General features: G+C 51.9%; 5 protein-coding genes across 8 annotated transcripts; 2 read left to right on the top strand and 3 right to left on the bottom strand.

Annotated features, from left to right (window-relative positions):
• The first annotated feature begins 2,511 nt into the window (after positions 1 to 2,511).
• Positions 2,512 to 6,668, top strand: C1QTNF4 (C1q and TNF related 4). Its single transcript, XM_035012847.1, has 2 exons — positions 2,512 to 2,623; positions 5,547 to 6,668. The coding sequence occupies exon 2, from the start codon at positions 5,552 to 5,554 to the stop codon at positions 6,524 to 6,526; it is 975 nt and encodes a 324-aa protein (XP_034868738.1). The 5' UTR covers positions 2,512 to 2,623; positions 5,547 to 5,551; the 3' UTR covers positions 6,527 to 6,668.
• A 640-nt stretch (positions 6,669 to 7,308) lies between these two features.
• Positions 7,309 to 9,668, bottom strand: FAM180B (family with sequence similarity 180 member B). The gene is given in 4 exon segments (XM_035012844.1): positions 7,309 to 7,898; positions 7,901 to 8,240; positions 8,459 to 8,529; positions 9,346 to 9,668. Coding segments are annotated over 4 exon segments (897 nt in total). The 5' UTR covers positions 9,614 to 9,668; the 3' UTR covers positions 7,309 to 7,680.
• A 932-nt stretch (positions 9,669 to 10,600) lies between these two features.
• Positions 10,601 to 15,872, bottom strand: NDUFS3 (NADH:ubiquinone oxidoreductase core subunit S3). Its single transcript, XM_035012846.1, has 7 exons — positions 15,788 to 15,872; positions 15,614 to 15,679; positions 14,197 to 14,294; positions 13,838 to 13,987; positions 12,395 to 12,520; positions 12,141 to 12,260; positions 10,601 to 10,850 (listed from the first exon to the last, which is right to left on the bottom strand). The coding sequence occupies exons 1-7, from the start codon at positions 15,855 to 15,857 to the stop codon at positions 10,683 to 10,685; spliced, it is 798 nt and encodes a 265-aa protein (XP_034868737.1). The 5' UTR covers positions 15,858 to 15,872; the 3' UTR covers positions 10,601 to 10,682.
• Positions 15,873 to 15,970: 98 nt separating this feature from the next.
• On the top strand, positions 15,971 to 20,918 carry KBTBD4 (kelch repeat and BTB domain containing 4). Of its 4 annotated transcripts, none has more exons than XM_035012842.1 (4): positions 15,971 to 16,124; positions 16,941 to 17,558; positions 18,906 to 19,012; positions 19,458 to 20,918. In XM_035012842.1, the coding sequence occupies exons 2-4, from the start codon at positions 16,970 to 16,972 to the stop codon at positions 20,316 to 20,318; spliced, it is 1,557 nt and encodes a 518-aa protein (XP_034868733.1). In that variant the 5' UTR covers positions 15,971 to 16,124; positions 16,941 to 16,969; the 3' UTR covers positions 20,319 to 20,918. The 4 variants fall into 4 exon arrangements, with proteins under 4 accessions (XP_034868733.1, XP_034868731.1, XP_034868734.1 ...); XM_035012840.1 differs by having other exon boundaries at positions 16,761 to 17,558; XM_035012843.1 differs by having other exon boundaries at positions 16,026 to 16,124; positions 16,888 to 17,558.
• Positions 20,919 to 21,828: 910 nt separating this feature from the next.
• Positions 21,829 to 27,007, bottom strand: PTPMT1 (protein tyrosine phosphatase mitochondrial 1). Its single transcript, XM_035012839.1, has 4 exons — positions 26,615 to 27,007; positions 26,420 to 26,500; positions 23,909 to 24,100; positions 21,829 to 22,594 (listed from the first exon to the last, which is right to left on the bottom strand). Exons 1-4 carry the CDS (start codon positions 26,993 to 26,995, stop codon positions 22,436 to 22,438), a joined length of 813 nt encoding a protein of 270 aa, XP_034868730.1. The 5' UTR covers positions 26,996 to 27,007; the 3' UTR covers positions 21,829 to 22,435.
• Positions 27,008 to 27,986: the final 979 nt, after the last annotated feature.

Below are 27,986 nucleotides of genomic sequence, written 5' to 3'. Positions count from 1 at the left end.
ACATCCAGCCACTTCCACTAAATGATTAGCTCCTTGAGGGCAGAGTCTCTAGGTCTTTTTCATCTCAGCATCTTCCTGAGCACATACCTAAGACTGTGCCTTAAAACCCTTCATTGGTGTTTACTGGCCCAAGATGGCAACTGGGGCTCCAGCCTTCATGCATATATTCCAGGAAGAGGGAAGAGAAAAGGGAGGGCTAAAGAGAGGGCCTCCGAGCTGAGTCGGTTCCTTTCAAGCACTTTCTCTCCCAATAGCTTCTGTTCACATCTCATTGACCATGCCCAGCAGCAGGAGAAACTGGGTACATTGTTTCCCTTCAAACTCAAGAGCACATCCCTTGTTTTACAGATGAAAATATAAGATCCAGAGAGGATCAGAGAATTAGGGAGGCTGCTGAACATGGTTAAGGATCAGGCTTCAGAGCTAAACACACCTGGGTTTGAATCCTGCCTCTCCCTGCATATAACCTCTTCATTCCTCGTTTGTAAAATTGGGTTAATGGTATCTACTTCAGGGGATGTTAAGAAAATTAAATAAGGTAATGGATGTGAAAAAGCACTTACCATGGTTTAGGACACAGTTATTGTCCATTGTCTTAGTTTGGGTTCCCCCAAAAGCACACTTTGAGACAAAGATTTGGGTGCGAGTAGTTTATTTAAAAGTTAACCCCAGGGCGCCTGGGTGACTCAGTCGTTAAGCGTCTGCCTTCGGCTCAGGTCATGATCCCGGGGTCCTGGGATCAAGCCCCACATCGGGCTCCCTGCTCCGCGGGAAGCCTGCTTCTCCCTCTCCCACTCCCCCTGCTTGTGTTCCCTCTCTCGCTGTCTCTCTCTGTCAAATAAATAAATAAAATCTTTAAAAAAAGGGGGGGGGTTGTGGCTGACACAGGTTAGCATTCTGTCTTCCTCAGCCCTCTGGCCACATCCCTGCATGACTCATCCCACCCTCACCCTGCTTCATGCCTTCCCATAGGCCCATGACCCAAGCTTTTGAAACTGGTGAAGGAGACAGTCGTGATCTAACTGGGGCTAGACAAGTACTTCACCCTAGGCCCCAAATACCCCCAGTGCCCAGCCTGAAATGCCTCCATTCATTTCCTTCCATTGAGGCACATATTCCTCATCCTTCACCTAACACCCTGAAGAAAATTTAATGAGTCCATCATCATTATCAACGCCTTCATGAGGACTAACCTGCATCAGACTAACTGGGGTCACTTAAGTTTTGAGAGTTCCAAAAGGAAAGCTCCAGAGGGCAGAGGGCTTCCCAGGGCACCAGGCTTCTCTGTGTCCACCCACATCTGGTCTGTGGCAGAGCCGGGACCAGAGTGGAGGCCTTCGGCATCAAGCAGGGGCTGATGGAGGGCACCAGCTCCTGGTAGCCGAGAGTAGGGCCCTTCTAGAGCCATCCGCTCAGTCAACACCTACTGAGTGCCAGGCAGGGGGGGGACACCCCGCCGCCAGGCAGGAGAGACCCCCACAGCTGTTGGGAGACAACAGCAGCCCTGATGAAGGGAGTCCGAGATGGCTGCAGGGGTCAAAACCCAGAGTGGAGGCCATGGGGGGCCTCATGAGTGCCGAGGCGGGAAGACGCTGTTCCCAGCCCTGATGTCCAGCTGGATCCTGCTACCCTAGCCCCAGCTACGCAGGGTGTCCGTGTCCCTCCCCAACAGGCCCGCCGAGCCCTCCCAGTGCCTCTCTCAACCTTCTTCCTTCGTGTGGGCACCAGGGAAGCAGTCTACTCAGCCAAAACTCAATTCTGCCCCAAGGATGCCCTTCCTTTGCATCCCCTCCCCAGGGGACCAAGGCTGACCCTCCGAGGTCTGGGGGCTTGGTCTCCCTCCTTCCTTCCTAACCAGCTGTGGGCATTTTCTGATTCGGAAGCAAGGAAGAAAAACTAGGTCACTTCAAGCTCTTTCTTTACTGTTGACATTGACCCATTTATCCTTCTCTTCCCTCAGACCCCCTCCCCCATTGCCACTCAGCCTGGACATCTGTCCCAGACAAAATCTCACCTTCCACTGTCCTTGCCGCCCAGGGGCTTGTGCGGGGCGTTCTGCGGCAGCCCCCTCTCCTCAAACCGGGGAGGAGGCCGGTCTGGAGAGTGCCCTGGGCCACCCCCAGTTTGTCCTCTGCCTCCGGCCTCAGTTGCCCCGTCTGCTAACTTGGGTTGATGATGCGTGTTCTGTGGAGCCAGAGGATGAAGCTCCAGGGAGGTCACGGATGAGGAAGAGCCCAGGGCTGGGCGCAGCCTGCGCAGGGGCCTCCTCGGTGCGGTGCCCCTAGGCCCTGCGCGGCTCCACTTCCTCGGCGCGCCCCTCCCTCTCCCTTCTCCTCCCCTCTCCCCCTTCCCGCCGCTCCCCTGCCGCTCCTCGAGCCGGTCAGCTCGCCTCGCTCTTCAGCTGTCCTCGTTCCCTGGCGCCTCGCTGCCCCGCGCCCGCCCCGGGGTCCCGGGGTCCCAGCGCCCCGCCGCCGCCGCCGCCCCCGCCCCCGCCAGGCCGGGCCCCGCCGCAGCGCGGGCGGTCAGTGCGCAGCCCCGGCGCCCGTCCGGAGCCGGGAGCCCGGAGCCCGGAGCCGGATCGCGGGCTCGGAGCGGACCCGACCCGCCCGCCGCCCCCAGCCAGGTGAGGGCAGCTCAGGGCCGGGGAGCCAAGCTTTCTCCCGTGTGCAAGCGGGGGCGGGCGAAGGCGCGGGGGAATCCGGCTCCTTGTTCGCTGAAAGGAGGACCTGAGAGCTTTTTCATGAAAGAGGCTCAAGGGCTTTCACTCGGAAGGGATGGATGAAGGAAGGTTGGCAAGGGGGCGGGGGTGGGGGAGCTCTAGGGTATCCCCTCCTGAGGGATTTCTTTTTTCAGGAGGAAGGGTTAATTGGCTTCTGTAAAACGGGGACTTGTCTTTTTGGGAACATGAGGGGCTTTCAGGGTGGGAGGAGGTTCTGGCGAGGCTTGAAGGAGGGGGTAACTGGGGAGTGGGGTTTGGCGGGGAGCGGGGCTCTGAGATCGCCTTCACCTGACATCGCGGCACCTCCCCCGTCGGTTCCGGGGCTCTGGGTCTGCCCAGGTCTCCGTGTCCCAGTTTTGTCTCTTTGAAGATGACTATTTTGAGCCCCACCTGGACAGAGCTAGGAACAGCCATTTCCTTTCCCGGAGCTATGAGGCCCACCTGACACCCTCCCACCTCTGACCTGACCAGGGAAGGGGGTTTAAAGAAGGATGGGGACCTAGGGATCTGGGAAATGGCAGTGCTGGGTGAGAAATGGGCAGAGGCTGGGTACTGAACACACGGGAGGACCCTCTGGCCCTCGTGGGGTGCACCAGACTCTGCAGGGAGATTGCTGAAGGTAGGGTGGGCAGGTGCTCCTGGGGCAGGACCTGCTAGGGAGAAGAGCAGGGTCAGAAAGAGTTGAGATGTTCCCATACTCCCAGAAGGCAAAACGCTAGAGTTCTTGCTTGTTTCATTGGTTTTATTTGCTTTTTGCTTTCTTTCTCTTTCACCCTGGATCCCAAGATTCATTCCACTTATCTCCCCTCCTATTTTTGCAAAAAAGGAAAACTGAGGCTAAGGACAGGTTGGCTGGAAATGTCTGTGTCTATGAGGAAAAGATGGGGGAGAGGAAGGTGTACTGAATCTGGAGTCAAAAGACCTTGGTTCAAGGTTGCCTCAGTGTGCGTGATTACCTTGGGCCAAAATGCTTCCCCTGTTTGGGCCCTGACTTTCTCATCTATAAAGTGGGAGAGGGCCCACCTGTCTCAAAGGTTTGCTGGGAGACCAGATGTGCCCAAAGAGCTTAATGAAAGGGAATACTCAGGAGGTGCAATCTTCATCACTGTAGATGGGTCCCCTCCTTCCTGCCCTCATCAAGGGTATCGGCTAGCCCTTGGGGTGCCTTTGTAGGAATTACAAAAGGTCCCTCCTCCGGAGGGAGAGAAGGTTTAGCTGGGTTAGGGACTTGGGGTCTTTATTATGAAAATTAGAAAAAGGCACACTTTCCCCGGGTGCAGCAGGTCCACACTGTAGGGCAAGTAGAACGTGAGCTGGATTCCAGTGCCCACCTACCCTAAGGTGAATGTCCTTGTGTAGGGTGCATCTGCCCCTGGCAGCCCTTCTCAGCAAGCCCCCAGTGTCTCTAAGAGACACAGAGCTACACACACTCCCAGGGTCCTTCCCAGAGCCCATATCCAGGCTGTTGCCAGCTCATTTTCTTTCCTACTTTGTCTCCACTTCAGGGCCTTTGGGTATTCAAGCCCCAAAGCCTATGCCCTACTAAGAAGCATGATGGAGTTAGGCATTGCCTTCCCAAGCTCCCAGGGGTAAGAGTTACTGAGTCCCTAACTGCTTATGTCAAGAACTCTATCAGATCACTTTTCTCAAGGCCAAGAAGAGAAGCATCTGCACACCTGGGCAACACTACCGTTCACAAATGGTGTTTGCACCTGCTATCTCAGAGCATCCTTACAGTAAGGCGGGGGCAGGTCTCCCCATTTACAGAAGAGAAGCCATGCCCAGAGAAGTTAAGGAATTTGCCTAAGGTTTCACAGCATTTAAGTGGTAGAGCCAGGAAATGAGCCCAGGTCGAGCTGCCAGTCTTTCACTCCACCACTACTGAGGAACAAAGCTGCTGACCTCACAGTCTTGCCAGAGCCTTGCTGCAAATGTTGCTCTCCTTCTCTATTCACAGGAGCCCCTAGTTCTCTCCTTCTGCTCAGTGACCAGCCCTCAAGCCCAGAGGAAAGAGTCACTGTCTCTTACTGTGATTTCACGGGGAGGGAGCTATGTCAAGGCCCAACTGCTCGGGCCTCTTTACTGCAAGAAGGGCTCCTGGGGGGTGCAGAGGTCCAGAGTGGCGGCTGACCCTTGTGGGTCAAAGGCCAGGAAAGGGGTCAATGAGCAGCTATTTCCTTTCCTGTCCATATGGGGGCTGGAACAGTGGCCATCGGTACAGAGAGCGAGTGCCTGAGTGAGGGGCAGGCCAAGGTCCATAGAATAGCCACAGGGCAATTCAGCAAACCAGGCTGAAAGAAACTCAGGCGCCCTGACCACCCTCTGTGGTGCCAAGGTGGGGAGGGGCAAGCCCAGCTGACAGGCTACATAGGTCCCTCCGGCCAAAGCATTTCTGCTTCTATCTGTGGTACAGGTGTGTGAGCTTTCACTTGAGAAGGGGGTTCGTTTCTTACAAAAAAAGGAGACTCGCTGGCCTAATCTTCTGGTTCCCAAAGTGTGGTCCCTGGACCAGCAGCATCTGCATTACCTGAAATTTGTTGGAAATGCAAATTCTCAAGCCTCATCCTAAACCAAATGAATGGACACTCTGGGGGCGGGGGCCCAACAACGTGTGTTCCAGCAAGCCCTCTATATGGCACCGAGGCCCGCTGAAGCTTGAGACCCGCTGACCTAGTCCAAGTGTGTAGGAACCCGAGTCCTAGTTGTGGGGCAGGGGCAGGGCTGTGCAAGTAACGCGTCTCCCAGTCTCGGAACTCGGAACGCGGGGCATCTGGGGGCCGCCCCCGGCACAAGCCCCCTCTCCTTCCCCTTCTGCCTCCCCTCCCAGGCGCCATGCTGCTGCTCCTGCTGGGCCTGCTGGGCCCTGCCGCCTGCCGGGCCCTGGGGCCGGGGCCGGGCTCGACGGAGCTGCGCTCGGCCTTCTCGGCCGCACGCACCACCGCCCTGGAGGGCACATCGGAGATGGCGGTGACCTTCGACAAGGTGTACGTGAACATCGGCGGCGACTTCGACGCGGCCACAGGCCAGTTCCGCTGCCGCGTGCCCGGCGCCTACTTCTTCTCCTTCACGGCCGGCAAGGCCCCGCACAAGAGCCTGTCGGTGATGCTGGTGCGCAACCGCGACGAGGTGCAGGCGCTGGCCTTCGACGAGCAGCGGCGGCCCGGCGCGCGGCGCGCCGCCAGCCAGAGCGCCATGCTGCAGCTCGACTACGGCGACACGGTGTGGCTGCGGCTGCACGGCGCCCCGCAGTACGCGCTCGGCGCCCCGGGCGCCACCTTCAGCGGCTACCTGGTGTACGCCGACGCCGACGCGCCTGCGCGCGGCCCGCCCGCGCCCCCCGAGCCGCGCTCGGCCTTCTCGGCGGCGCGCACGCGCAGCCTGGTGGGCTCGGACGCGGGCCCGGGGCCGCGGCACCGGCCGCTCGCCTTCGACACGGAGCTCGTCAACATCGGCGGCGACTTCGACGCGGCGGCCGGCGTGTTCCGCTGCCGCCTGCCGGGCGCCTACTTCTTCTCCTTCACGCTGGGCAAGCTGCCGCGCAAGACGCTGTCCGTGAAGCTGATGAAGAACCGCGACGAGGTGCAGGCCATGATTTACGACGACGGCGCGTCGCGGCGCCGCGAGATGCAGAGCCAGAGCGTGATGCTGGCGCTGCGGCGCGGCGACGCCGTCTGGCTGCTCAGCCACGACCACGACGGCTATGGCGCCTACAGCAACCACGGCAAGTACATCACCTTCTCCGGCTTCCTGGTGTACCCCGACCTCGCCCCCGCCGGCCCGCCGGGCCTCGGGGCCCCGGAGCTCTGAGCCCCGCCCGGGGAGGGGAGCCCAGCGGCGGCCCGCGGCGTGCTTGCCGAGCCGAGCCGAGCCGAGCCGAACGCCCCGCCGGCGCGAGCATGACGGCCCGCCCAGTGCGGCTGACCCTGCCAATAAAGTGGGCCTGCGCCGGCGCCTGTCTGCCTGGGGTCCTGCGCTGTCTTGTCTGCGACGCTGTGGTCTCGGGCGGGGCGGGAAGGCACGGGCCACTGCAGACGCGGGGTGGGGTCGGAGGGCCGAGGGCCCTGCGAGGGCGAGGAGATGGGCGTTTGATTGAACTGAGCCCGACTCGCCCAACCGCTTGCGGGACTCCCCTTGGCGTTACTTTCTAGTCAGCCCCTCTACCTCCTTCCCACTGACCTACCGTGTCGCTTAGGGTCCAGCTGGTTCTTTCTTGTGACAAGGGACCACACCCTGCTCCCTTTCTGGGAGTAGGGGATTCAGGGAAACAGAACATTCCTTCTTCTAGCAGGGAGTGTGGGGGGTGAGCCACTGATACCTGGTTGCCCCAACTCCTGCCCTCCCACAATGGGGAGGGTGAATCGCCCAGGGCAGGGGTGAAACAACTTACTTTGGCATAAAAGGACACAGGCTGCAGGCCAGAACAAAACATTTTATGTGACAGCTACACAGGATCAGGACTACACCAGCCAGACTCAGCTTGTCTCTCTCAGTCAGTCCCCTCGCAGCCTCACTTCCCCCTCTGAGGTGTGCATCTGAGACTTGAGATGGACCAAAAAACCTGCTCCCCCCCACCTCTCCCCACCCCGTCCCACCCCCCCGCCAAGGAAAGGTAATGTTCTTCCACCTGCTTTCCTCCATTCCTCCAACAGACTAAACTAAAAATGTCCCGTCTATTCTAGTCCAGATGGGGAACTTGGGGCACAGGGACTCCAGAGCACTGGTTGGGATTTAAAAGGGTATGTAAATTAGGACTGGGTGCTGGGCATTCACAAGGTTCCCATAGATTCCGCAGGACTTGTCACAGACTGCCAGGGTAGGACTTGGAGCGTCGGACTTGGCCTTCCTTGGGGACAGCTTTCTTTTCAGCATCCTTGAACACACCTCTCAACCCTAACCCCAGCACATACCTGCAAGTCCTGCTTTTAGCTCTGTGCCTGTGTCCTGAGACCCAGGCTCTTAGCCTACCAGGGCTCAGGGAAGAAAATGGGGCAGGGGTAAACTGGGTTCAGGGTACAATCCAAGCTTCTACTTCCAGTGGGAAGGACGTGCCAGATGGAAGCCACTGCCCAGGATGGGTCTGGCTTGGGCCACGAGTTGGGGGGCAGTGGTTGGTTGGCAGGTGAAAGGGGAGAGTCAGGGAAAAGGGTCAAGGCCCAGGGCCCCAAAGATGGGGGCTGCCCCTGGGGCAGAAGCCCTTGCACAGGTCCCAGAGTATTTCCTGTGCCAGCAGGGTGAAGACCTGGGCCCAGCGACCCCTCTCCTCAGCCTCACTAGCCTCATGGAGCCGGTAGACACAGGACAGGCCTGTGAGGAGCAGATGTTCAAAGTCCCAAGGGCTAAGAGGAGGCCCTTTCCGCAGGTCCTGGAACTGCTGCAGCCGTTGCTTAGCACCCTCCAAGTCACTGGGCACATGTTGCTGCAGGAGGAGCCTGAGTCGGCGGCCTGGGCGTGTGGATGCCAGTTCCTCGTCCTGGATATGCAGCTGCCCCACGACATCCAGCTCCAGACCAGCCCAGAGCAGCTGCAAGGGGAGCCATGTAAGGGGTGGGCTGGGGCCTGGGAGGGCAGGGCAGGGAACAAGAGTGGGCCAGGGAGGGCATAAGCAGGCAGTAGGACCCATGCTGGGTTACCCCCCCACCCCCCACCCAGCAGGCCTAGCTTGAGACATCCCCCTTCCCAACCCTGAGCTTAGGGACCTCTGGACACTCCCTCCCCCATATCCCAGGCTGGAGGAAAGACCTCAAACATCACTTCCGGGGCCTCTGGCTCCTGCAGGCCACCTCCCACGCTGGCGCTGTCCATGGGCTGCCCTGGGCCAGCAGAAAGGAGTCAGGCCGCTGCCAAGCTCCATCTTGAATACCCCAGCCTCCCAGAAGTGCCCCTTAGCTATTTGGTAGGAATGCCTAGAGGTTCTTCTATCTACAAAAGAGCAGGAATGCCATCCCATGTCCCCCTTCACACACACACACATTGACATTCATCCTCCCAGGCATAGGTCTTGTGATCCCCAAATCATCATCGCAAACCCAGATACCACCTCAGCAAATGTCCAGGACTCCTCCTTGAACTTCTGCAGTTCCCTTGGCAAAGAACTCGACCATTGGGTCACAAGACACTTCACTTCCGACTTCCCCTCCCTATAATCATCTGGGACAGTGTGACCTAAAACAGTGCCAGTGACTCTCCTCAAGGGTCAAGGACCTCTTTAGAAAGAAATCTGCTCCTTCCTTGCTCCTCAGTAGTGGTCATGCAAAAGGCAGGGAAGCCAGGCAAGGCGGTTGTCTGCTGCAGCTTCCTTCATCTCACACCCTGGTATGCTGCTCAGCCCTTAGAATGATGGTCCCAGGCCCAGGGCAGGTCCAGAGGTCCTGCTTTGCACATCTAGAATAAGGCCACTGTCCACCTCTGTCCAGGGCTGGCAGTGAGGGCACCTGGAACTACCTCCCTTCACTTGGACTTTCTGGTTCCAGGGTCGGAGCCCAGACTATTACCCCTGTTGCATAGGTTAATCTGGTACCAGGCCCACAGTGCCTAGGCCCTGCTAGGTTCGGATAGAACCAACTTTAGCTGCTATCAGCCAGCAGCATTCCTTGGCTCCCATCCACGCCACCCTAAAGCCCCGGTACCTGGACGGTGCTGGGTTGTAGTCACCCCAGGGAGAAGGCAAATGGTTACTATTAGCCAAGACAGGAACTGCATCGTCCCAGCCATGTCCCACCACGTCCTCTGAGTCTTCCTCTCCCCAGCTGCTCTCTGCTCCTGCGTCCGCCCGCCACACACCACGGCTCCAACTTTCCACTGCAGGCTGCTCAGGCGTTCCCTATTTTGTGTGTCAGCCTTCAATGCTAAACAGGGAGGGGTTGGCTCTGACTTCCCAGTACCTTTCCATCCCATGGAAATGTGGAATCTTTAGTTGCTGGCGGTAGGAGTCTGGCTCCCTGCTTGTCAAGCCCTCAGCCTGTTCCTGTCCAGATGGGCGGGATGCTTGCTTACTAGAAAAATGGTGCTTGGTAGCGAACAGCTCTAGCTTGGCCCTCCCAAGAAGTAGGAAAGAGCCCAGGCAGTAACACTACCTTACTATCTGTCCTCAACCCCAAAACATCCTGCAGCTGAGCTCAGGCTCTAACACCCAGTCCAGCCCAGCCCAGCCCAGCCTCCAGGGAGCCCCTCAGCAGCCAAAAGCATCAGCTGCAAAGCTTGGTTCTGGAACTGCAATGGTTCTCCATCTACATGGCAGGCTGGCTGGATGGCCCCATGGACCAGCAGAGCTGAGCACTTGCACCTCGGGCACTCAGCCACCAGCCATACAGACCCCAGGCTGGTTAGGGTAGAGTCCTGTCGCCTAGAAGACAGATCTGCAGCTTCTGAGTATCTTTTGCAGCAGCCCTGGGACTTCCTTTGCTTGCTCACAACATTCTCAGCTCTGGCTGGAGTCCAGGAAGATTACCTTGGCCCAAGCGTGATGGGCTGTTAGCGGGGAGCAGGATGCAGGGTTCAAGACTCTAAACTGAGCTGTGGCTCGTGGAACCCTGTGGATGCTTGGATGGGATGGGGGGGGGGGTTCCCTGGTTCCACCTAGACCCCTTGATCCATCAGCTGCCACCAGACAGTCTGCTGTGACCAGGGGTTTTCTCCTGCAGTTGTTGAGGGCCCTCCAATTTTCAGGAGACGCCATGCCACACCCATCCTAAGCCCTGTGGACAGTGAGAACTTTCCATTTCAGCTCCAGAATCCCTCTCTCAAAGGTACATCCAGGCCTGCAGGTCACCATGTCTGCAACTGTACTAAAAGAGACTCCTAGGTTGGTATTCTCTTTAAGGGACAGGGGGAAAAAACCCCTCTCCGAGTCAAGCTTCACTTGACCTGTAAGCACACAAGAAGTCATTCGTCTAAGGATTTTATTTACAGGGATGCTCAGTTATAGATAAACCGCTTTCTAGTAATCCACATGCCTTCCTTGGAGCTACTTGGTTTCAGGTTTCTTGTCTCCTGCTTCAAGCTTGAGACTCTCAGGGGGCTGGCGATAGGCAGGGAAAGCCTCCCATGGGCTGTTCAGGTCAAACTTGCGGAACTCCTGGGCCAACTCCACGGGCTCAGCCACCACCCGCTTCACCTCATCGTCATAGCGTAACTGCAGAAGAGAACGGTTTAAGCACTGAGGAAGACCTTGTTCAGAGCTACTGAGCCTCTAAGGAGCCTATGTTCCCAAGGGCACAGGTGACTTCACCAATTGCATTACTTCTCTGTCCTTGAGTGCTATGCCAGCCTCTGTCAGCAAGTCTCCATGCACTTCAGTATTACCGATCAAGTCACATCCCACCCTTAGTCCAAAATGGCCTGCTATCACCCAGCCACACTCCCCTGCTCACCATCCCCACATCACAAGCTCTGAGCAACTTTTCCAGCACCATTGACTTTGCTCACCCATCCACTCTTATAAGGAAATGGTAAGCATCAGCCCAGGATTAGGAAGCAAGTCAGTGGCTGAAAAGAGTGAACCTAAACTAGCAAGCACTTAGATTCAGACCATGTGGCTTTGGCATTATCACTGTCAAGATACAAGGCAATAAACTTGGCATTCCTTTTCTTGGTGGGAGGATCAGTTGGATAAGGTAAAGACAAACAGGTGGTGGGGTGAAGAGGCAAACCAGGTAAGGGAGACAGTGAAAACAAGGAGAGGGAAGTAGCCCTAACCAGAAGCAGCTGGAGAAGCAAATGAGACCATGCAAAACACTGAGGAAACCGGCATCTTTGGGTACTGAAAAGAAAGGGTGGATTGCCACTAGTTAAGCATTTCTAAAAAGTTACTTTGCTACAAAATCACATGTTTATGTATGCAGTAGACCATCTTCCTGCTCCTGAACAACCTGTAGCACAAGGGTGGTAAAGCAAAGCACTGGAATTCTTCATAAGGCCCTTGTAGTCACACGTTACTGATCCTGCCTCTGACCATTCTCAAGGGCTAAACATTTAGTGTCTTCCCTGTCAGGTGCCTTCTCGGAGGTCCAGGGCAGGGCAAATGGTCCTTTGCTTTTAGATCTTGTGGACAGACGAAGTGTGTCCTCAAGGTCGCCTTGGTCATTAAAATGATCATTATGATAATGGCTGGTGTCAACTGAGTATTTACAGGACACCAGGCTGTAACCATACATCATTTAGCTCACCATAAAACTTATTAGTTAAGTACTATTGTTACCATTTTGCAGCTGAGAAAATCGTCATAGAGAAAGTAAGTAACAGGCCCCAGATTACAAAAGTGATGCTAGGATTTGAATCCAGAGCCTATGTTCTCCCCGCCCCGAGCCTATGTTCTTAGACCCACCACAATACACAGACCATATTTCCTGCCATTCCCAGGATATCCAGGTTCCCTGCCAGTCCTTATCCGAGGCTGCTGCCCCAGTTTCAAGGTTCCTCCTACCTCAACGTAGCCAGACAGGGGAAAGTCTTTCCGGAAAGGATGTCCCTCAAAGCCATAGTCTGTCAGGATCCTTCTTAGGTCAGGGTGGTTAGCAAAGAAAACTCCAAACATGTCCCAGATCTAGAAAAAAAGAGGCCCTCAGGCAACTAGTCCATCATGGCCAACACAGGGGTGAGGATGCACTGCATGCAATAGTTTCAACCAATTCTGCAACTCTGGCCTAGAGGCAGGATCCACCATGTCTAGTAACTTACCTCCCTCTCATACCAGTTAGCTGCCTTGTACACAGAAACAGTGGACTCAACAGGTGTCAGCTCATCTGTATAGGTCTTCACACGGATCCGAGAGTTGAAGCGCAGAGAAAGCAGGTTGTAAACAATCTAGGGAGAGCAGAAGGAACTGGAGGACCGAGATGGCCAGAGTCTGGGGTGGGAGGCCCTGAGTGAGAACATCAATGACGAGGATACAAGGTGGGTTAGGATTCTACCTGTGAACGTGTCTTCTGTCCTGAAGCTCAAAAACCTCAAGATCCTCCTATATTTACAACTACTTCTGAAGGCCTAAGCCATGCTATAGCTTAGCATGTCAGCATGCTTATCTTTGCTCATGGTATTCCCTTTGTCTGGGATGACACTGGATCCCCACCACCCCCGCCAGCCCCAATCCTTACTGGGTTCATTCCTGGTCTCTTGGTCATCCATGAAGGTTCAACACTAACTTTCTCTCTCTCTTCAAGGCCTCCCAACAGAACTGAGTGCCCCTCCTGTGTTCTCATAGCATCTAACATCCCATGCATTATGTTATCACGGTTAGCCCTGTATGTGTCCCTCCCCCTCACTAGAGTTGGGGGGGGGTACTCCTTGAGGGCAGGTATTGGGTATTACTTCTCCTTTGATCCCAAGATCTGGCAATTAGATGATTAGTAAAAATCAACAGCTAAACGTATTAAGAACATACCATGTGCTGGCAATCTACCCATACTATCTCATTTCATCCTCACAACCACTCTATGAAGTAGGGACAATTTTATGCTTATTTTGCACATAAGAAATCTAAAGCTTAGAGGCACCTGGGTGGCTTGATAGGTTAAGCATCTGACTTTGGCTTGGGTCATGATCTCAGGGTCCTGGGATCAGGCTCCCCACTCAGCAGGGAGTCTGCTTCTCCCTCTCCCTCTGCCCCTACCCCGTTTGTGCATGTGTGCTCTCTCTCAAACAAATAAATAATCTTAAAAAAAAAAAAAAGTCTTAAGCTTAGAAAGATTAAACAAGGGGCGCCTGGGTGGCTCAGTCGTTGGGTGTCTGCCTTTGGCTCAGGTCATGATCCCAGGGTCTTAGGATCGAGCCCTGCATTGGGCTCCCTGCTCAGCGGGAAGCCTGCTTCTCCCTCTCCCACTCCCCCTGCTTGTGTTCCCTCTCTCGCTGTGTCTCTGTCAAATAAATAAATTAAATCTTTAAAAAAAGATTAAACAAAATGTCTGAAGTCATGTAGCCTATTAGTGGCAGAGCTAGGATTCAAACTTGAGGTTTGCTTGATTTAAGGCCCTAGTTTAACTGCTGTGTTGTATTGTTTGTACTGTTGTATTGTTTGACCTGAAGTAAAACTAAGGAGGCCTATGGTTCCCATTGGTAGCTATCACCCTAAGACACACAAGCCTTTTCTTTACCCACCAAATCTTCTCAAATTTCCTTACTGACCTCAAAACGATTCTGCCGAGTAGGGATGTCCACTGCTGTCAAGTCAGCCAAGGATTTGAATTGTGCATTGGTGTGATCCCTAAGGAAAGTCAGCACTGGGATGACTCCATCAGGATGGATACAGATCTCTAACTCATTGAAGCAAGACACCTGCAGATACGGAAAGGGAAAAAAGAAGGTACAAAGAGCTATTGAGAGAGCAGCTAACTTCAGCTGGAGTATCCTGGTTTAAGACAGAGAAAAAAGTCCAAGTGGGATAGAAGAGATTGGTTTCTTTCATACCAGGCTGCCTACTCCTACATACCCTGAGAACATGGTTCTTTCTTGACCCACGACCAAACAACGGTTGTGAATATTACCTGAACTTGTTGGACATACTTGGGCAGGATTTCAGCCACGTACTCTCCAAAAGCTGAGAGCTGCTTGTGGGCCACATCATCCCGAGGCCTGACAGTGGCTGGAAGGAGAAGGCATATTTAACAAAGGAATGGAGAAGGCAGCAGCCACGCCTGCATTCAGTCTCTTGGGCTCCCAAGGGGTGTTGCCTCCCAGCAGGGCTCCCTGCAGAACCTTGAAGAAGCTGAGGGTGGAGGGTTCCTCTTCCAGGGAAAACTTAGGAAAAATGTCACCTACAAAGTCCACAAAGACTCTTCTTATAACTGCAATTGGGGTATTTGCCTCTTCTCAAAGCTATTCCCTGGTTCTTCCTTCACAACGCCTGCATTTCTGCTAGAGTAGCATATTATCTCAACTCTCTTACCAGACCAGGAACTCTTTAAGGGTGGGAACCAGAACGTTTGCTTCTCTGTTATCTCCTTAGAACCTGGCTCACAGGAGGTTCTCAAGCTAAGAACTTCAGGGCTGAAGAGCCCTCAAAGATTATCTAGTTGAAACCTTTTTTTGGGGGGGGGGGGCGGCGCCTAGGTGGTTCAGTTGGTCAAGCGTCTGCCTTTGGCTCAGGTCATGATCCCAGGGTTCTGGGATGGAGCCTGCTTCTCCCTCTCCTCTCTGCTCATACTCTCTCTCTCTCCCTATGTGTCGCTATCTCTCTCTCAAATAAAAAAATCTTAAAAAAAAAAAACCAAAAAACTTTTTTTCCCCCACTGATAAGGAAACTGAAGTCCAAAAGGAGGAAATGCCAGGTCTCCTGACCCTCAATCTGCTTATGTTGATTGTGCTATATCTCCATACACCCATTTACACATCCCTCAGTCACTGAGTCACCACACATCATAGGTTGCACACACCATGGTTAAGTGTTCTCTGCCTTTGGCAGCGGGCAGGACTGCCTGTCACTCACTAGTTCTGTGACTCTGAACAAGTTACTTCTCTGAATTGTTTCCTAATCTATAGTAAGAGGATCACAATGCTATCTACCTCATAATATTGTTCTGAAGACTAAATAAAATCATTCGCTAAATCACTTAGCAAGCTGCCTAGCACACAACAAGCACTCAATGTGAACTACTATCTTAACAGGACTCTAAGACCCAAACGCTGTTTCCTGCTCTCAAAGAGCTGACAGTTTAATCAGAGCGAAAAGGAATCATGGAAACGGACAAGGGGTAATCAGGGCCATAACAGGGAGACATAAGGACACAGGGAGAGCCCGATTCTGCTCGCAGAATGAGGCCCACTGCAGTCAGGTCTCCACAAGCAGAGATTTGCCAGAGGACACAGGGAAGGGCATCCCAGGGCAAGGGCAAACACCTGACGAAAAGAATGAAGGGTCCCCCGCCTGTAGTCCCGAGAAGGGCCCGGCCCGCACATACTCACGGCGCGTGTCAGCCGCGGCGCTTTCCCTCCTCACCGGCAGCAACAGCACCGAGGGTCGCCCGGCCCCTGCACCGGAAGATAAAAAGACAAGCGCAAGGTGAAGTTTGATGGGCTCCCTGCGCTAAGCGCGCCTCCGCTCCCGCCCCGGGCCTCAGCCGGCTGCCCCCGGCTTACCCCTGGCCAGCGCCACGGACCCCACGAGCCCCCGCCACCACCCCCTCGCCGCCCCCGCCGCCGCCGCCATGTTCCGGGATGCAACCAGGCAGCCAAGGCAGGAGCCACAGGACACGGAGCCCCAAGGGCACGGACCGGAAGCGGAAGTGTACGTCCAATTTTTCTTCCGGGCGGACGCGGGGCCGAAAGCAGAGGTTCCGGATTCCGGGCTTCAGAATAAAAGGGTAGGCAGGTGAGAAACTGAGGTAGACAGGTGGGCAAACCGTGAGGTGAACGTGGCCCTAGTTTGGTGTAGCAGAGGCTGGAGAGAAGGCGAGGACCCTAAAGAACCGGACGGGTGAGAGAAGGGGAAGGGAAGGGGCCGGGGTTCTGGGTTCCACATTCCACTCCCCTCCCCCGCCCCCCGAGCTAAGCTTTTGACTGGGGCCGGCGGGCGCCGGGAGGGGGCGTGGAGAGGAGCCGGGGGCGGGGTATTGGGGAGAGGGGGAGAGAGGAGAACGGTTTCCCTAGCGACCGTTTCCTAGGCGACTCAAGGCGCTGGGCCTACTCTTGAACCGGGCAGGGGACGGCCGGGCTTCGTCTCGCGTTCTGGGACGGAGTCCTGGGGAGTCATTAGGGCGAGCAGGGAAGTGCAGGAGAGAAGCAGAAAAGAGAAAATGTGGGGCTAACAGATGTCCCAGGCCAAGCCTCATTTTGGAAGGTCTGAACTCCCTGCGCGGGGGAAGAGGGACCTTGTCCACAAGAACGTGGGGGTCTATTTTGTCGGGTTCTGCTGCCCAGAGCCTCACTAGTTTTGTGCCCAATAGTCATTTGGTTAGTAAGGCTTTTTGCCAGGCTTAAGATCATAGGCTTCATCCAGCGCCTTGCTTTCACGTGTTGGCCTAAATACCAAGCCTTTTGTTACATCATGGAAAGGAATATTCTGTTTTCTTAGGGAAACACCCAGAGTAGGAAATTTTATTGATTTCATTAGGGATGGAGTGCACTGCAGAATGAACTCAGCTTTGGTTGAAGGAGAGCTTCCGAGAGGTCATTAGGACTAAGGTCAATCTCCGCCTACTTTTTGTCACTTTTATCTTCTCCCTCCCTGAATTGAACAGTTGGATTCAAAGACTGTGGATTCCCCATTACTCAGGGTGGTGTTGCTTTGCAGACAGCTGGCAGAGAGAAAAGTTGGCTACCATGGAATCACCAGAGGAGCCTGGAGCATCCATGGATGAAAACTACTTTGTGAACTACACTTTCAAAGATAGGTCACACTCTGGCCGTGTGGCTCAGGGCATCATGAAACTGTGTCTGGAGGAAGAGCTCTTTGCTGATGTCACCATTTCAGTGGAAGGCCGGGAGTTTCAGCTCCACAGGCTGGTCCTCTCAGCTCAGAGCTGCTTTTTCCGGTCCATGTTCACTTCCAACCTGAAGGAGGCTCACAACCGAGTGATTGTACTGCAGGATGTCAGCGAATCTGTTTTCCAGCTCCTGGTTGATTATATCTACCATGGGACCGTGAAACTTCGAACTGAAGAGCTACAGGAAATTTATGAGGTGTCAGACATGTATCAGCTGACATCTCTCTTTGAGGAATGTTCTCGGTTTTTGGCCCGCACAGTGCAGGTGGGGAACTGCCTTCAGGTGATGTGGCTGGCAGATAGGCACAGTGATCCTGAGCTCTATACTGCTGCCAAACACTGTGCCAAGGCCCACCTGGCCCAGCTGCAGAGCACAGAGGAATTTCTCCACCTGCCCCACCATCTACTCACTGATATCATCTCGGGTAAGTTGAGGGAGGGGGCACATCATACTCAACTACTTGGGTATGATGTTTAGTGGAGCTTCTAGTTCAGGAGAAAGGAATCTTCAGGCTTCCTGGTATTAATTTACATTATTATTCCTGGTAAGAATTTAGATCCCTTTTGAGAGATTGAGGTGAGATTTAGCTGCTGTCATAGGCAGTCCTTTCCAGAGCAAGAACCTCGGAAAATAAAAGCAGTACTTTGTGATATACAGTTAACCCTTGAACAATGTGGGGATGAGGACTGCGACCTCTGCATGGTCAAAATCCATGTATAATTTTGACTCCCCCCAAAACTTCACAAATACCCTGCTGTTGACCGGAAGCATTATCGATAACATAAGCAATCAATTAACATGTATTTTGTATGTTGTATTATGTACTGTGTTCTTACGATAAAACTAGAGAAAAGAAAATGTTATTAGAAAAATCATAAGGAAGAGAAAATACATTTGCAATACTGTACTACATTTATTGAAAAAAATCCACATATAAGTGTACCCACACATGGGGTCAACTATATACAAGTATTGAATAAAAAAAAAAAAAAAAAAAAAGGTAGTGAGGAGCTGTTTTGTGTATAAATGTTCTCATCTATCCTGCACTTTGCCTGTACCTGTGGGACTGGTTACCTAAGTAAATTGATGATGAGTCAAGATATTTACATAACATTTTAAGTGATGGGCCGACTTAAGGTAACAATCCTGACCCTGGGGACGCCTGGGTGACTCAGTCCGTGAGCCTTGCTCTCTTGGATTCAGCTCAGGTCCTGGTCTTTGTATCGTGGGATCAAGCCTCGTGTGGGGCTCTGCGCTCAGCAAAGATCTGCTTGAGATTCTCTCTCCCTCTCCCGTTGCCCCCCTCCCCCCGCTCATGCGTGCTCTCTCTCTCTCAAATAAATAAAAATGTTTTAAGATTTTATTTATTTATTTTAGAAAGAGAGTGCCACTGCGTGAAGGTGCAAGTGGGAAGGGGCAGACGGAGAGGGAGAAAGAATCTGAAGCAGGCTCTGCACTGAGCAGAGAGCCCCATACGGGGCTTGATCCCACAACCATGAGATCATGACCTGAGCCCAGACCAAGAGTCAGATGCTAAACCAACTGAACCACACAGGTGCCCAGTAAATAAATCTTTAAAAAACAAACAAAACAAAAAACAATCCTGACCCTGCAAGTGAGGTATGCAATTTAGGTTAATTTCTTACACACACACACACACACACACACACACACACGGTGATAATCCAACAAAGTGATTCACACTGGCTTTAAATTTCCCTTTTGGATTGTTGGATTGCCATTGACTCTGTCTTTCCTCTGACTCCCACAGACGGAGTTCCATGTTCCCAGAACCCAACAGAGGCAATAGAAGCCTGGATCAATTTCAATAAAGAAGAAAGAGAGGCTTTTGCAGAGTCACTGAGAACTAGCTTGAAGGTAAGGCAGATTTCTCTTTAGGGTTGGGACACCATAATATCTATGCATTCCAGCTATTGGTCTGGCCTCATTGTTAGCTGGTTAATGAGTCATCTCTGGTTCAAAGTTAAGAACTGGGGAAGAGGATGTGTGCATGAGCCCAGAAACCACCAGCCTCTGAGCTCCACAAAGTTCCTTGAGAGAACTACTTTTACCATTGCATTAATCCTAAGCACCTTTTTTTCTAAAGCACCAGCTCGGGATGAGAGCAACAGATTCTCTGCCCCAGCATAAAATGTCTGAAAGAAAGTGACTGGAGGACAGTCAGAATGGCACACAGTAACTCGAGGGAAGTAGGTTAGAGCAGGATACAAGTGTGTGGTCCAGAACCTTAAGGGTAGGCGTCTCAGCTGAGCCTTAGCCTAGAACTGATAGATGTCATCTATGATTTTAATTTTGCCAATAGGAGATCGGGGAGAATGTGCACATTTACCTGATCGGGAAAGAGTCATCTCGTACCCACTCGTTGGCTGTGTCCTTACACTGTGCAGAAGATGACTCCATCAGTGTCAGTGGCCAAAACAGCTTGTGCCACCAGATCACTGCAGCCTGTAAGCACGGTGGAGACTTATACGTGGTGGGAGGGTCCATCCCACGGCGCATGTGGAAGTGCAACAATGCCACTGTGGACTGGGAATGGTGTGCACCTTTGCCCCGGGACCGGCTCCAGCACACCCTGGTGTCTGTGCCCGGGAAAGATGCTATATATTCACTGGGTGGCAAGACACTGCAGGATACCCTCTCCAATGCAGTGATCTATTATCGGGTAGGTGATAACGTCTGGACAGAGACAACCCAGCTAGAGGTGGCTGTGTCAGGGGCCGCTGGTGCCAACCTTAACGGGATCATCTACTTACTCGGGGGGGAGGAGAATGACCTGGACTTCTTTACCAAACCTTCCCGACTCATCCAGTGCTTTGACACAGAGACAGACAAATGCCATGTGAAGCCCTATGTTCTGCCCTTCGCAGGTCGCATGCACGCAGCTGTGCATAAGGATCTGGTGTTCATCGTGGCTGAAGGGGACTCCCTGGTGTGCTACAATCCCCTGCTAGACAGCTTTACCCGGCTTTGCCTTCCTGAGGCCTGGAGCTCTGCCCCATCCCTCTGGAAGATCGCCAGCTGTAACGGGAGCATCTATGTTTTTCGGGACCGATATAAAAAGGGGGATGCCAACACCTACAAGCTTGACCCTGCCACTTCGGCTGTAACTGTCACCAGAGGCATTAAGGTGCTACTTACTAATTTGCAGTTTGTGTTGGCCTAAGGCTGTGGGGGGAAGAGCAGCTGACTTTTGCCCTCCCATTTTCCGGCACCTATCCATCCGAATTCAAAGTCCCTGGGGCCCTGATCAGAGTACTATGTTATTTTTTGGGCACATGTTAGAAAGGGCAGCACCTCAGTCCTTCCTGAACCCATAGGGGTGTTCCATTTGGGGCTTTTTGGACCGATGCTGCTCAGCTGGCTGCTCCAACAGGAGCCAGCCGGCCCTCTGCTGTCCTCTGGTAATCCGGTGCCTCACTGCGGACGGCTGCGAGTAAGCCAGTTCTCAGACCGCAGGCACAGCCGCCTCTCATTCCCTGATCAATGTTAAGTAGAGGCACCTCTGACCCAGGACAGAAGGAAAGATGCCCCCATCTTCCTTTTTTTTTATAACCTGCAGAGTGGCTGGTTGGTAATTTTCCCACAAAGAATTAGGTATTAGAGTTTTTCTTCAGGCTTTGGTTGGGAGAATGGTCTAAGCTGAAGGTGTCCTTCACCAGCAAGCACCAACTCTAGAATTCAGGACACTGCATCTCATGTTTTCTCACCTGTCAGGAAATGAACACTTTGGGGTTTTTTTGTTTGTTGGTTTGGGTTTTTTGCGTTGTTTTGTTTTTTTTTTTTCCTTCTTTTTTCCCTCAGTATACATGCTATTTATTTATTTTTAATTTTTCTTTAGACTGTATTTTTTGTTTCAGGGGTACAGCTCTGTGATTCATCAGTCTTACACAACACCCAGTGCTCACCACAACACATACCCTCCCCAATGTCCATCACCCAGCCACCCCAACCCCCCACCCCCTCCCCTCCAGCAAGCCTCAGTTTGTTTCCTAAGATTAAGAGTCTCTTATGGTTTGTCTCCCTCTGTTTTCGTCTTGTTTCATTTTGTCCTCTTTTCCTCTATGATCCTCTGCCTTGTTTCTTAAATTCCACATATCAGTGAGATCCTATGATAATTGTCTTTCTCTGATTGACTTATTTCGCTTAGCATAATACCCTCTAGTTCCACCCACGTTATTGCAAATGGCAAGATTTCGTTTTTTGATGGCTGTGTAATATTCCATTGTATATATATACCACATCTTTATCCATTCATCAGTCAATGGACATCTGGGCTCTTTCCATAGTTTGGCTATTGTGGACATTGGTGCTATAAACATTGGGGTGCAGGTACCCCTTCGGATTACTACATTTGTATCTTTGGGTTAGATACCCAGTGAACACTTCTTTGGGTTTTTTGGGGGGGGGTTAAGATTTTATTTATTTGAGAGAGAGAGAACGAGTGGGGGAAGGGGCAGAGGGAGAAGCAGACTCCCCGAGGAGCAGGGAGTCTGATGCGGGACTTGATCCCAGGACTCTGGGATCATGACCTGAGCCGAAGGCGGGTGCTTGACTGACTGAGCCACCCAGGCGCCCAACAGTTTGGTTTTATTTCTGGCTTACTCCAAGGAGTAACCCAGAAAGAAGTAGAAAGTATTATTTCTGATTAATAGCAGAAACTTTTTTCAAATTTAAATATGTAAGGTCTTTACTCTTTTAAAAGCACTAAGGTAAGCCAAGAGCTAGGAAGTGTTCATACAAATAAAAGTTTTGGAAGGGATATGTGTGTCTGTTTTGAATTCTGAAGGAGTGATTCCCTAAGGTAAATGGATTGCATACTTGCCACAATACTGACTAGATCCTGTACTTCCTTTTCTACATACAGGATCACTGCTCCAAAAGGGGAGGAGAGCCCCATGGGGCCCGTGAATTGGGGTCTGACAGTGGCAAAGAGTCTGAGCTGAGTATTTCTCCTCTTTTCCCAGTGTTGAATGTTTTTGAGTCGTGCTAAATATCATCAGGCACAGCGTCAGCACACAATAGATCTCTTTGACCCTCTTCGAGAAAACGAGGACCCGCATCCCATGTCCCCGTAGCCAGTGAATCGAAGCCACGCTAAATCTCTCTAGGCATACGACAGCCTTACTTCAGGAAAGTGAAACAAGACAAAGGAGCAAAATTATCCATTACTCAGCACATTTCTGCTACGTCAAGTCTGGGCGTAATCCCCCTTGGTCCTGTTAAAGCTATTTGATTCTATAGCAAGCAGGGTTGTCTTGAGTTCTTTCTAATCTGTGTATTTCACGTCTGTGATGTGTGACCAGTCTTATCCTTTGCTGCCCCTGCAGTAATCTCCTTGTGGAACTCTTTGAGAACTTCCAACTGGCCAGATCTGATGTGGATGTGTGACCGGATCTTGGTGATGGCTCTTATAGCCTCCTCTGGACTCCAGTTGTACACCTGAAGTACAGGATTGGGAAATCAGAGAAAGAAAGGAGGTGTTAAGGTGTCCTTGACCTAATAACAGGTGCTAATGGACTCTCAGAATTTCATTATTTTAAAAACTTCATTTGGGGGGGGCATTAAAAAACATGCCCCATATATTATAAATGGGGGGGTACTATAACCCCCTCAGTCAACCAGTCCCACAATACTTTGCAATAGGCTGAGCGGACAAGTCAATCTTTCTACCTAATTCTTGCTATGCCAAACCCTGGAAAAAGAAAGTTGAACATGCAAAGCTGAGACCCTAATTCAAGCCTGCGAAGGCCTATTAGATGTCCTCTGGGAGCTGCGGGCAGTTGGTTATGTTTCCTGGAGAGAGTATATGGTAGATGTTTTTATTCAACTTGTCATCATGGCTAGGAAAACAGCACTTTTTAGATTTAAGTAAGAGGGTTATCTTTGTATCCTAAGGATACCTATTGGTTTAGAACTGTACAAAACCAAGAAACTACAGATTTCAAGCCCAGCTGGGTCAATTCTCACAAAGTCCAAAATATCCTCCTGAGAACCCATTTCCAGTAAATAGAGTCCTAATGATCAGAGCTTTAATACTGTTAAATCACATACCAGTCCACAGTAACTCAAAGCCAGGCCTGTTATCTCTACATTTCCTTTTTCCTTAAACTATCCACATAACTTAGTAAATGTTCTACAGGGGCCAGACAGGTAACAAAAAATGAGTCAAGTTGGGAGTTGTGTAACAGGGAGTAATGGACTAGAGAGTATTTGCTTATACATAGTCTTAAAAGCCTCACACCTGCCAATCATAAAGTGATAGACAAAATTCCATTGGATCCTCTGTTTCTAGAAGCTAATGTCTGGAACTTTATTCTGAAATACTTCAAGAAATCTTCAGTCCTACAGAGCTGTTAAGTGACCAGCACTACTGTCTACAGTACTAGATTTCCTGACGTGCTATTTATAAAAAGTGCTTTTATTTTAGTCTTTTACTGGTGTTAACATCCTTTGCAACTTCATTTTTTGAGTGCCTGTTGTAGGTAGGTCAGTGCTTGACATACTTTCTCATTCAAGCTTTATGACACATTTAGTTTGAGGATCAGAGAGGGGAAGCCACTTTTGCCTAAGGTCACACAGCTGTTAGGTGGCAAAGCCAGAGGTCAGCCTATCTGCAAACTTCAGGTGCTTTCCACCTCCCAACAGCCAGAAATTGGGGACATGGCTCCTTCCAGCAAGGCCTTCCAGGAGACCACGCTACTGAAGTTCTAGAAATATGCTATGAATAGACCAGTCCAGAAAGACCTTTCCTACCTGAATCAGATATGCTGCCACCATAGTGGCACTTCTGGAGCGCCCAGCCTTACAATGCACGTAGACAGACTGGCCCAGCGCCTGGTACTTGAGAGCAAACTGGACTCCTTTCTGGAGGTTAGCCAAGGTTGGGACTCCAGTCATGTCTACTGTGCTGAGGCGCAGCTGCTCGACTCCTACGTTCCTCCATTCCTGGAACCAGGTCCGCCAGCATACAAAAGAGAAGGAAAAAAGCCTCACGTGAGTAGTTTGAATACAGGCTCCCAAGAGACAGCAAAATAACAAGGAAGCTTAAGGTTTACTACAATGTGGATATACTTAAACAAGAAACTTCTTACAGAGATGTCTTTAAAATGGCTGACCTGCATGATGGGTCTTTCATCAAACAACAGCTGTGCTACTGACTTAGAATTATGTTCAAGATTTAAAATGTTCCTCAAGTACCCTTTGGGTGTTTCAATCTTTTTTTTTTTTTTTAAGATTTTATTTATTTATTTGACAGACAGAAAGAGAAAGAGCACGAGTAGGGAGAGCGGCAGGCAGAGGGCGAGGGAGAAGCAGACTCCCCACCAAGCAGGGAGCCTGATGTGGGGCTCGATCCCAAGACCCTGGGATCACGACCTGAGCCGAAGGCAGACACTTAACAACTGAGCCACCCAGGCGCCCCTCTGCCACTTTTTTTTTTTTTGAGAGAGTACATGGCAGAAAATAGAGTTACCATTTTAAAATTAAAACAACACACCTACCTTTGTTAGTACATTATCACTTCAGAAAAAGAAAAGAATAAGTGATAGAAGAAATAAGGCCTCTGTCATATCAAGCTTTTTTTTTTTCTTTTCCCCTTTTTTTTGCCTGTAAGACTCCAGATAAGATGGTACCTGTCTGGCTCAGTTGGTAGAGCATGCGACTTATGATCCGGTTGTAAATTTAAGTCCCACCTTGGGTACAGATTACCTAAAAAGTAAAATCTTAAAAAAAAAAAAAAAAAAAAAAAGACTCCAAATAGGCTCCAGCTAATGAGTGGAGCTGTTTAGCTGGAACCAAAGACTTTATGACTGAGTGAAGGTCAGTATTTCATACTGCTCATGAAATTAACAAAAAACCGCAGTTTTGCCGCATGGGCCTTTGCATCAATTATGCCAGAAATACCTCGGGAGTTTGCTAAATATTCAGATTCCTGGATCCCACCCTAAAGTTCCTAAGTCAGAATTTCTGGGGGGGTTGTACCTAGGAATCTGCTATTTTAACAAGAATGCCAGACAGTATTTATGCTTATTAAAATGTGAGAACCACTGCCGAGGAGATTTCTTTTCTCTAGGCTAGTTGGATAATACAGGTGCATCGTACAAGCGTCAGTGCCTCAGACCCAAGGACTTTTTGTGACTTACTCCACAGGACTGACCACACTAAAGAACATTTAACATTGTGGCTAATAATTCCTGAGGCCTTGTAGCAAAGTACTCTGGGAAATCCAAGGAACTGTTATCCATTTCCTAAAAATGTATGTCATCACTAATGAATATATTTTAAATGTTAGTCCATTTCTAAGATTACAAAAAAACCTACCGGTTGAAATAATAGCCTCTTCATCAGGTTGTATCAGTAAACAAGAAAGATGATTGTGTAGTGCTAATAGATGTCAACACGATAAAGATAGGGCAACATCGTTATTTATTTATTTGACATGGGGAGGGGAGGGAGAGAGAGAACCTTAAGCAGGCTCCACATCCAAAAGGGAGCCAGAGGTGGGGCTGATCTCAAGACCTAAGATCATGACCTGAGCCAAATTAAGAGTCCCATGCTTAAGCCACCCAGGCATCCCAGGGCAACATCTTTATATAAAGATAGCGCAATGTCTAATAACCGTGTGGAGAGTTCCACAAGCAAGTATTGAAACTTAATGAAAATTGTTTTAGGTCTGAACTCTGTTATGACAATACTTTGGAGTTCCGCTTTATCGCTAACATATGAATAAAAACTCCCTCAAATCAATGCCAAATGAAGCCTATGCAATTTTTCAAGGGGTCGTTTTATGATAAATTAAACATACTTGGGGACTCGGAGGGTGGCTTTTCTTCTTAGAGAGTATAGGGTCTTCATCTTGAATGCCTAAAGCAGTGCTTGATAGTGCTAAGTTTTGAATGAATGAAATCAGCAAGCCATAGAAAAATTGCCTTTCGATTTGCTTACTGACTTGATTTACGGGAATTAAGAACACATTTGTGCACAAAGGAGCAGTCAGACTTTGTCAACTATACTTTCAAATGCCTTTCACATCGGTTTCTCTTTCACAATTAGTTTCTACCTCCAGCCACAGCCATTTAAGCTTAGAGGGCGGACCCTCCTCCTGAAGAGGCGGAAAAGCCTGGGGCACGTGTCTCTGGGGCATAGTCACCTGCAGCTCCCTCTCCCCCGACCTCCCCCCCCCCCCCCGCTGTCGTAGGACCAGGGTGGCGGATGGGGCTGGCGGGTGCCCCTGCCCTTGTCCCTGCCCCGCTCCCAGCCCCTCACCTTTGAGGAGTTACACAGGAACCGCGTCTCATACTCCTCGTTCATGGTGATCACCCCGCGCACGTTCTCGTCCTGCACCAGCTGCCGAGGCAAAGAGGGGGCTCAGACAGGGCCGCCGAGGCGCGGGCGGCTCTCGCCGGCGCCCAGTCCCGCCGCGGCCCGGCCTCCCGGCCCGGCTCCCCCGCCGCGGCTCACCCGGCGCGTCATACTCCGCAGCGGCAGCGCACCCAGCACCACCGTGGGGTCGATGCGGTGGTACCAGTCGCGGTGCGCCCGGCCCGGCACTTTTCCGCGGAACACGGTGTACAGCAGCGTCGGGTAGAAGAGCACGCGGGCCAGGCCGGCCTCCAGCAACGCGCTGGCCGCCATCCCGCCCCACCCGGCCTGGCGCAGCCGCGACCTGCCCACGCCTAGACTCGAGGTCGGCGGCCGCGAGGAGAGCCCCGAGGGCGGCGAGCCGCCCGCCGCCTCCCACGAAGGCGACGCGGTCGGCGCGGGCCCCTCGGGCGCCGAGACTTCGGGCCCGGCCTCCGGGCGCCCCGCGGAAGAGCCCGGGGCCCCGGGGCCCGGCTCCATGGCTCCGGAGGAGGGGCCGCGGGCCTGGGGGAGGGACCAGGGATTCCCCGGGCGGCAGGTGGGACCCGGCCGTGGGAGGGCGTGTCCTGGGCCCGAGGCCTGCGAGTGTACCGGGTGTCAGACAGGGACCCCAGTCCGTGGCCGGCGGCCTCTCTCTCGGAGGGGGTTGGGACCCCAGGTGAGGGGGCTCTGACCCCGCGTGTGGAAACGGGCCCTGGCCACTCTTCCCAGTCCCCGGCCAGAGGGAGGGGGCTGCGACCCCAGGTGAGGGGGGGGACGCCACCAAAGGAAAGACCAGTCCAGGAAGAGACTCTGTGATAGGGGCAGCCCTGAAGGGGAGAGTTGAAGGAGGGGCTTTAAGCTTTTAGGCCGTGGGGTTGGGGGGGCTATCTTGGCAGAGAGCTAGAAGGGCACCTGGGTTGATATGGCCCTTCCTCCACCCTGCCCATCCGCTCCCTCCTCCTGCCCAAACCCCAGCATATGTGTGTGTGTAAAGAAACAATATATAAATATAATATCTAATTATGAAAATATATTAAAGTCTTATAATAAGCTTAAATGTAAAAACCACACCCTACGGAGAGGTAAGAGCAAAGGTTGTGATGCTGCTTATTTACATTTAAGTGGAACATGCATCTGGTGCTATTTATTTATTTGCACCTGGTGCTTTTTTAAAAAAGGTTTCTTTTCTCCTTATAGAAGTAATACATACTTGGGGTGCCTGGCTGGCTCAGTGGGTGGAGCGTGCAACTTTTTTTTTTTTTTTAAGATTTTATTTATTTATTTGACAGAGAGAGACACAGCGAGAGAGGGAACACAAGCAGGGGGAGTGGGAGAGGGAGAAGCAGGCTTCCCGCCCAGCAGGGAGCCCGATGCGGGGCTGGATCCCAGGACCCTGTGATCATGACCTGAGCCGAAGGCAGACGCTTAACAACTGAGCCACCCAGGTGCCCTGAGCATGCAACTCTTGATCTTGGGGTTGTGAGTTCAA

The sequence above is a fragment of the Mirounga leonina genome, unplaced genomic scaffold, assembly GCF_011800145.1.
Source record: "Mirounga leonina isolate KUSES-001 unplaced genomic scaffold, KU_Mleo_1.0 Mir_166, whole genome shotgun sequence".
NCBI classification, from domain to species: Eukaryota; Metazoa; Chordata; class Mammalia; order Carnivora; family Phocidae; genus Mirounga; species Mirounga leonina.
The sequence above is the reverse complement of the archived record's forward strand: the minus strand, read 5'-3'. Positions and strand labels throughout refer to the sequence as shown.